Here is a 9205-nt window from a genome sequence, read left to right as displayed (position 1 = left end):
ACCTCCACTGGTGCCCAGCCTGGACACTGCCCATCCCCAGAGGCTACCTCCAAACGTCTCACGACAGATCAGAGGCTAGGCAGTGTCAGCAGGGTTAATAGGTCACCGAGATCTAAGGGCTGCCAGCCTGGCTGCCCGACCTAGTACATCCTGAATTAAGCTGCTTGGAGCCTCAATTTTCCTGTCGGCAAAATGGGTCTCTGGGCAGCCCACAGTAGCCAAGGTCCCTCCTGCAGGAAGGCCTGCCTCCCTAGCTGTCACAGGTGATGTTAACAATGGCGCCATGACCTGAGCAAGCAGCCACCTCCCTCAGCCCTGCCCAGCCCTCACCTCCCAGCATGGTGCCCACCCACCTACACAGAGCTGGTCACACTTTACCTCTTTTAACACCATTTCCCTTCTCAGTAGTCGGCTGGTACGATTCCTGCTGACTACCTTCTCCATGGCATGAGCCAGCTTCCTCTGCCCTCATCTGAGTGTCCCCTGGAGTTACCTTGATTGACAGGTGGCTTAGCCCCAACTCCCAAGCAAGACTGAGGCCCCTTGGGTTGCTGCAAAGAGCACCTTTATTCAGAGGAAGGACGTCGCCATGGCAACAACACATCAATTCCCTGAGAGCTTTTCCCTTATCATCATTAGCATGCCTAGCTAAGGTCTTTGTAAAAAAGAACACAGAACATAGCCCATTGGGTAGGGGTGGGGTGAGGTGAGGCTTGGGGTGCTGGGGAGGATGGTGGGGGGTAGCAGGATTCCAGATACTGGAAGGCATAAATACAGTTCTAAGGCATTCACGGTCCAGCTTTCCAAAGACCAAGCCGGTTTGGCTTCTGCTTTTTTCTGATCCACAGAAAAGATAAAATAAGACCCTCTCCAGCCCGCCCAGGAAAACACCCCCCCCCACAGGCCCACCCTCCCTTCTCACCAAACAGCACAGTAAAAAAATACTGTCACAATATTTACAGGCACACCCACTATGGGCGACTTTCTCTCTACTTTGGAGAGGAGATAAAATTCACAGCTCTGAGCCCCCTGGTGTGGGAGACAAAGACAGGACCTCAAGGGACAGGATGGGGCTGGAGACTTCACCCCCAACTCTGGAGGGTAGAGAGGGAGGCACCGTTCCCCTGAATGGCTGGGGGGGGGGCAGGCCAGAAGGAGGAGCCCAGGCCTTTTACTGCCTAAACCAGCTTCCCTAGTACTGGGCATGGCTCAGCTGACAGGGAAGGGTTCCGGGTAGATGCTGGCACCCCAACTTAGAGACTGTGCTATACACAGTCTGCGAGGAGCCCTGGGGCCTCTCTCCCTTTCCCTCCGCAGAGATCCAAACACAGATCCCACAGAACTGCCCTAGGAGTGGCTCTCAGAGTGTAGAAAGGACAGTTAGGGACAGACATGCCACTCCCTGAAGAACACGACTGCCCAGCAGTCTGCAACATGGGTGGGCACACCACACAAACACACAAATATAGACACACACACATACACACAGCCCTGAAGAGCCTCGTACACCAAGGCCAGGACACACAACAGGGGTCCCTGGGCCCTTTGGATACCAGGGGTGCCCAGGGACAGGGTCTCAGCCACGGGTGCTAGAAGATGGTGGTGTGGGGACACCAGGGTGTGTCCGGGTACAGGTGGCAATGGATAGAGCGGAACCTGTAGGGATAGAGCAGAAGACCGGTCTGTGTAGGGTGGGGGTGCCATGCACCCAGGTGGAGTTCCTGGGGGCCCCTCTATGTAATCGGGATGCTGAGGAGTATTGGTGACCCTCTGCAAGCCTTACCTGGATGGGTCAGCCTCCACTGGGAAGGGCCCCTTGATAGGCACTGCGTTTCGCTTGTTTTCAAACATGCCATAGCTCAGGGTCACCTGTGTTGGGAGCAATGGAGTGAGGCTGGAGGGGTGGCATTTCTGGCTGGCTGGCTCTTCCCTCTGCTCTCCTTGGACTAAGGACACCTGCTCTACCCACCTGGGGTTGAAGTCCAGGGTGAGGACTACAACCACAAACGAGTCAGAGCAGGTGTGTCCCCTCAAAGGACAAGATCAGGGATTTAAGAGGCTATTTCGCTATTTTTTGAGGAGCTGAAGATTAAACTGGGGTGGCCTCATGTGTAGGTAAGTGAGCTACAGCTCCCAGCTCTGGGCCAGCAGCTCGGTATAGACTGTGACACCTGAAAACAGGGTGTCTCTGACACCCCCATTTAAGACAGTGACCCTAGAGTGAGATGTAACCCAGTCGGGAGATGCTTGTCTAGCATGCACAAAGCCCCCGGTTCCTTTCCCAGCACTTCATAACCTGGGTGTGGTGATGCACATCTGTGATCCCAGCCCATGGAGACTGAGGCAGGAGACTACGGAATTCAAGGCCCTCCTCCACTACCTATCAACTTCAAGGCTAGCCTGAAATGCATGAGGCCCATCTCTGAGTAAATAAACAAAGAAATGAAAACATATATATGCCCACACATCCCTAAATGACTCTGAGCCAGGTGTGGTGGCACACGACTGAATCTCAGCATATGGGAGGCCGAAGCTAGAGGGTCACCGGTTCAAGGCTAGCTTGGGCTACATAGTGAAACCCTGTCTCAACACACCGAACATAAACACATACATAAGGCCTGTCCCTTCCTCGGGACCTTCTGTCCCTGTTGACTTCTCTCCTTGGCCACCCAGGGGTGCATGCATACCTGCTCATGGAGCTCGGTGGTGGGCACCTGCTGCAGATTCTCCAGGTGGGAATGGAAGAGGCCACTCCGGATGAGGGGCACCCCCAACAGGGCTTCCACAATATAGCCAATGGTGCAGTCATCGGGAAGCCGTATGCGTTCAGCTGTGCTCATGAAGTGTCCCCCGCTGCAAAAGGAAGGGGCCCAGGGGACAGTGAGCAGAGGCTGAAGCCGGCAGCTGGGGAGAGGGCAGACAAGACCTTGCCAGACTGGGCTCCCTCCCTCTATGAGCCATAATTCTTCCATGCCAAATGGTTTCACCCAAGGGTGCTCTAGCCAGGGCAGAGGTAGGGGGCATGGCTGTGAACACGTTTGGACACCTAATGGAGAGGAGTGAGCAGCTGAGAGAGGATGGCCTGAGCCAGGCGCTGCAATGGGGCACCCAGAACCACGAATGAGCACCCTGCTGTGTGGGTGGTCTTCCATGTGCAGGGGGCACTCACCTAGCCCACGGGCCCATCTTTAGGGCTAGCCCTCGGCTGATACAGAAGCCAGCTCCTCCGGTGGCAAACCAAAAGTGAACAGGCCGCTGGGGGGAGGGGGGGAGAGAAATGGTTGCCATGAGTCTCCTGGATTCCACCAGGTTGCAGAGGTGGCTCAGCCCCTCCCTAACTCCTCAGGGTGTGTGCAGCCCAGACAATGATAGGAGACACTCACTACTTGGTGCTCGTTGATCCGTTCTGTGGCCTGGATGGGCCGGTCCAGACTGGGTTTGCCAATGTACACGTCTTGGGTGTGGGGATAGCTGGCCAGCAGCCGCAGCAGCGCCCTGAGGTTGACGTAATTGTCATCGTCCACGTGGCAGAACCACCTAGGCACGAGGGAGGATGCTGTCAGGGACTGCAGCCCGGGGGTGAGGACTGCCAGGCTGCCAGGGAAGGGGCATGGACGGGGCACAGTGGGAAAGGGAGGAACTCACTTCTTTCCTGACTCAATGAAATGGTCATACTCCACAGCCATCTTGCAGGACAGAGCCTGGCGGCTGTGGGCCGCGGAGCAGTTTGTGAGTACCACATTGCCTGTGGACAGGGGAGGGCTGTGAGCAGGCCTGGGCAGCACAAACAGTAGGCTCTTTTCCAACTGCCTCAGACCTTACCCCCAACCCACCCCCCTCCCCGGGGTGGCCGCCCCTGCCCATTCATTCAGCCAGCTTTTCCCCAGTACCGGCCACCTGTTGCTGCCCGCAGGACTCAAAGAGTCCCCAGAGGACTGAAAGAGGCTCCTCTGCATAAGAATCGGGGGCCTGGGAGTGGTGGGGCAGGGCGTGAAGCAAACCAGCGGAGCAACTGGTGACCTCTGAGCCCCAGAGTGGCCCCGGGGAAGAAGTTGCTTAGGACTAGGCCCACCTCTGCCCTCCCCAAGCCTGGGACACACCTGTGAGCTTGGCCAGAACTTCGTCCTCCCCATCGGTGAAGATGAATGTCTGGAAGAAAAGACAGGACCTGAGCTTGCAGCTCCAAGTTCCCCACTAGAGCCACAGCCAAGGCACCCTGGAGTGCCCTCAGCTGTAGGCCTACACCCCCCCACCCTCCACCCCCCACCCCCGACGCCACACAACTGCCTGAAGTCTCCACTGCACACAGAGTGTGCGCTCCAGCGTCCAGGGTGAGTGGCAGCTGGGCTGTCGGGGGAGGGGCACTCACTCCCCAATCTCAAGACAGCTGGGCCCAAGGTCACCATAGGCAGCTGGGAGGCACGAGCCAGGTGGGGTGCCCCACCCACCAGCCAGGTAAACGGGCTGCAGCTCACTCTCCCGCCAACTTGTGCACCTGGCGGGGCACACACCCTTATTGACACAGCCTGCCCGCCCGCCCAGCCTGCGGGCTTTCCGAGCTGTGGGAGGGGGTGGGGGACAGGGGGAGGAGGTCGGCTTTGGGAAGCTGAGCCTCACTCACTCGGGTCGGGGACAAAGGCCTCTGCTGGGCTGCTGCCAAGCCCTGGCAGACAAAGGGCCCCGCAGGGAGGATGAATCACCAGCCATTGTCCGCCAGCTTTGTCCTGGGCCGGGCCAGCCTTAACTCTGCCGAGTTAAGCAGGAGTGGCCCGGCTGTCATTTCCATACAGCTGGCCTGGTTAACTGGACCGGCTGGGTAAGAGGTCCTGTACACGGGGTATGGATGGGTAAGGCCATTGGCCATGCAGTACTCTGGCCTGGCCCTCCTGCTGTGCCCTATAGGGCAGGTTCCCCCAGCCACAGCAGCCAGCCAGGTTCTGAGAGGTCACTGGTAGTCACGGTGGCGGCGGCGGCGGCGGCGGCGGCAGAAAAGGACTCGTGTTCCCAGGCCCACAGTAGGGCATCGGAGAAGTCAGCCCAGCTTAGAAGAGGAAAACGTTTCCCTGCTCACTGAAGCCTTGCCCAAGGCCACAGCCAAGATTCCACCTGGCCCGGCAGCGGGCCACCCCCTGCCAGGATTACTCTGCGGAAGAGGAGGGGGGCGCCGGGGCGGGGCCAGGAGCTGCCGGCGCCCGCCTGGGCCCGTCAGCACACGGGAAGGAATGTTCCTTCCTCCGCCGGCCCGCCCAGCGCGTGCCGCCTGCCGCACCCTGGCATTGCAGAGTGCAACCCCGGGGCGGGTGGGGGATGCTCACAGCAGAGGCAGCAGTCCGCCACCCACCCGCCCACCAATCCTCGCTTGCTTTTTGTGCACAAAAGGGTCCCAAGGAAACCCCGGTGTGTGCAAGCCTGGGGGTCAGCACGTACTCAGCTACTCAAGGCACTAACTACCCGAGGCCTGAAGGCCCTGGGCAGCCCTAGTTCTTTGCACAGGTTGACCAAATGCCCAGATGCTCACTCCAGTCCAGTGAGGCCCGGGTAGAAGAACAAAAGGTGAGACCTATATCATCTGCAAGCATGCACCTCCTTCCAGGGCTCTGCAGACACCCGGGGCAGCCCACACGCACAGACTCGCACCCAGTCTCCCCCCCCCTGCACCCCAGCATCTCAGCCCAGGAATGCCGTGGGAGGTGCAGCGGGCCGGCCTGTGCAGACGCTGCTGCTGGATTAAAAGGAAAATGCTTTCTTAATGAGATCAAGAGAGAGGCCTGTTCTCCCGCGCTTCGATGGTGTCCTAAAAACCCAGCCCAAGGCTACGGAGATTAAAGTTACCTTTGTTCATTTGCCGGGGGGGGGGGGGGGGGGGGGGATTTGCAGGAGGCCCGCCAGTCTTTGAGAGGCGGAGCTGTGGGGTATGTGGGTGCTCCGCCTGCTGTCTCCCCAATACAGGGCAATCATAAGAGGAGGGGGCAGGGACTGCACCTGTGGGTATCACTTGGCCCCCAGAAACACTGTAAAGTGGGTACAACACAGCCTGCCTGTGCAGAGCCAGAGCCAGGTTCTAGGGATGAACTCTTTCTAGTGTCCCTGGGAGGTGGGTACCATCTTCTCCCTGGCACACAGCAAAGAGACCAGAGAAGACACCACCCTGTGCCCACCTCAGGAAGAAGTAATGCCTTCCAGGGACCCACATGTCCCAGTGCCCCCCACCCCAAACTTCCCCGAAGGAGGACCATCGGGTCAGTGAGGGCAGGAGAACTGGTGAGGGCCGGCAAGGGGGTGGGGAGAGACACACAGGAAGCAGCATTGTTCCTGGAGCCGAGATTCAAAGAAACACAGGATGCCAAGTTCTGCCCCAGCCATTGTGGCTGTGGCGGTGGCAGCCTGCAGCCTGGCGCACTCCTTAGTGGTGGGGGAGGAGCAAGCGGGCCAGAGGCCAGGCGTCCCCGCCTGTCCCCCCACTGACCAGCTTCTCCACCTCTCCGAAGGTTGCCTGCTTTCTTGTACAACCCCACAATCATGCTTGATGCCAAGACTGCCTTTCCTGGGCCATAGGCCTCTGGTTCAGATGGACGCTCCTCCTCCTCCTCCTCCTCCTCCTCCTCCTCCTCCTCCTCCTCCAGGAAGCCTTCTTCCCATTCATTCCACCTTCCATCAGACTGCAGCTGCCCTGAGCAGACGGGAGAGCCTGCCCTTGGCTACAGGTTCCAATGACCCTTGCCCATAGCACACCAAAGGAAGAGGGATTTTGCTTGCCATGTGCACATGAGCTGACCATGGGGATAAATAAATCCAGCCTTTTCTGGGTAGAGGGGATTCTTACTCTGAATGATTTCTGGGATCACCACAAGCCTCCAAAGTTATATAGTCCACTTGATAATATCTTAGTAGAAAGACAATTATTTCCCTTTTCAGAAAGCAAAAGACTGAGGGCCAAAGAGACCCTAGGCTTTTCTCCAGACCACATAGCCCAACTGAGATTTTTTTTTTTCCCTGAGTCCTCTTTGCCAGAGAAAGCCCCTGAATCCCAAAATGAGAGTTTCTCAGAACTGGTGGTGGCCCAGAGGAGGACAGACGCTATCCAATATCACACAGCAGCAAGGCTGAAGGTGGGGGCTGGGGGGTGCCCTGGCTCAGAGATCGTGCCCCACGAGGGCTGTCATTCAGAGTTGGGGGTAGGACACAGAGGCCCCCTCATCGCCAGGCAACCTGAGTGGCCAGCACGCCAGCCAACGGTTCCCATGGAGCGCATAGCTGAACACAAGAGCCGACGCCTTTCTCGGCTGGAGAAAAGGGCTTTGTTGCCTTGCCCAAGGGGCCGGCGTGAGAGCAGCCTAGCGCTGGGAATCCTAACGGCACGGCAGCCAAACAAAACCCACGGCCCCCGCTGCCCCCTCCCGAAGGCCTGCTGAGCCCCTGGGAAAGGGACGCCTCATTCTCAGGAGGCTGCCGTGGGGTTCTCAGGGCCCCTCTCTGACCAAGACTAGATAGGAGCCTGTCCTCTTAACCTCTACTCCGTCCTAAAACAGAGCCTAGCCAAGCTTGATGGCCCTGGCTCCCTGGGGCTGGAGCAGGAAGGAAAATGAGCCTTCATCTTCACACCAAATGCCCCCCCACACACACACACACTTGGAGTGCACTCTGCTCTCCCCGCCCCAACCGTCCTGCTGTAGCCTCCAGGGAGATTTTCAAAGTGGGGTGTGTCTTTTTATTATGTGTAGGAAGTTGATGGCTAACTGGGGTGGGGGGGGGGCTCAGCTACTAAAGACGGGATTCTGCACAAGCCTGGAGAACCAGCACCCTATTTGTTTCCCTATATCTGGTCCAGGGGTGCTACGCCTTCCCCTCCCTCACTTTCAAGGGACGTCCTCTCTAATCAGGAAGAAGGGGGTCAGTTCAGAGTGGAGCGGATCCAGGATGGGGCTGAGCCAATTTGTTTGGAAAAGTTTGGGAACAAATACAACCATTCACTCCAGTGTTTAGGGGAAGCGTCACAGGCCAATCCCAAGCTGGAGGCTACTCATCCAGACCTAGAGCATGTGGCTTGGGGTGACCCTGGTAACACCGGAGAAAAATTCCAGGGCTGTAAGGCAAAGTGGGCCCCAGCAGCCACAGAGGGATGGAATGGGACGACGGATTGGTGTCATCGATTCCCAGATAGACCCAAAGCTACTGATGCAGCCAGAGCCGCTATGGACAGAGGGTGATCCCTGCTCCATCATCCTGCCCAGGCCGCGAGGGGTCTCACCATCTCCTTGTGGCGCGAGATCCAGGTCTCGAACAACAGGTCGAGACGCGCGCGGTGAAACTTTCTGGTGGTCTTGACCGCGATGAAGACGTCGCGGGGAGACAGGACCTCGGCCGGGGGACGCGAGTGGCCGTCGGCCGAGCGGGAAACGACCCCGGGCGGTGGATCCGCGTCTCTGCGTGCGCGGGTGAGTAGACTGAAGTATTCGGAGAGGCTGTGCACCTCGCGGGCGAGGGCTCCGGGCTCCGCGGCAGCCCTGGACCCAGGACCCAGAGCCGCCCCAGCGGAGCCCGCTAGGCTGCGCAGCGCGCGCCGTCCACGCTCGGCTGGTACTGGGGTCGGCGGTGGGTCGGCCGTGAGTACCAGGAGGCAAGCCAGCAGCGCGCCCGCCAACCCCAGCAGCAGGCGCCGGCCGCAGCGCTGGAGCATGGTGGCCGGCGGCCCCACGTTGTGCCCTCCCAGTGCCAGCTGGTCCGGCTGCCCGAGGCTCCCGGTCCAGCTGCGCGCCTCTCGCTCCAAGCGCTCTTAAACCTCCCCTATCGGCCACGCCCCCGCGCGCTTATTGGCTGCTAGCCTGAGGGCGTAGCCTCTGGAGCGATCTCTAGCTCCCACGTGGGACATAGACGGCAGGGGAGGGTGGGGGGTAGCGGGGGCTGGGAACACCCAGCTGGGGCACCCACAGCACCAGCCCCCTTTACGCAGGAGCACGTCCGGCCCGCGCCGTGTCACCCTCCTGAGCTGCCCTGGGCGACATCCAGGCTGACCAACGGCTGCACGTGGAAGGACGCACCCCACCCCTACCCCCGGCACTGGGACCTGGGTGATAGGACCCGTGCTCCTCCGCAGGCGACATCCTTAGCTTCTCGCTATGCACTTCCTGTCCCCGAGCGGGCTTCCTTCCCTGGGGACCGTGCTGACTGAGCCAAAGTGGTGGCCTGCGGGGTGTCTTTGAGCGAT

General features: G+C 59.3%; 1 protein-coding gene across 1 annotated transcript; it reads right to left on the bottom strand.

Moving 5' to 3' along the window:
* Positions 1–548: 548 nt before the first annotated feature.
* On the bottom strand, positions 549–8757 carry Lfng (LFNG O-fucosylpeptide 3-beta-N-acetylglucosaminyltransferase). Its single transcript, XM_006990747.3, has 8 exons — positions 8249–8757; positions 4101–4149; positions 3646–3745; positions 3384–3537; positions 3170–3255; positions 2688–2853; positions 1784–1869; positions 549–1656 (listed from the first exon to the last, which is right to left on the bottom strand). Exons 1-8 carry the CDS (start codon positions 8675–8677, stop codon positions 1590–1592), a joined length of 1137 nt encoding a protein of 378 aa, XP_006990809.1. The 5' UTR covers positions 8678–8757; the 3' UTR covers positions 549–1589.
* Positions 8758–9205: the final 448 nt, after the last annotated feature.

The sequence above is a fragment of the Peromyscus maniculatus genome, chromosome 23 (genome assembly GCF_049852395.1).
Source record: "Peromyscus maniculatus bairdii isolate BWxNUB_F1_BW_parent chromosome 23, HU_Pman_BW_mat_3.1, whole genome shotgun sequence".
In the NCBI taxonomy this organism is placed as follows: Eukaryota; Metazoa; Chordata; class Mammalia; order Rodentia; family Cricetidae; genus Peromyscus; species Peromyscus maniculatus.
This window is presented reverse-complemented; position numbering and strand designations above follow the sequence as displayed.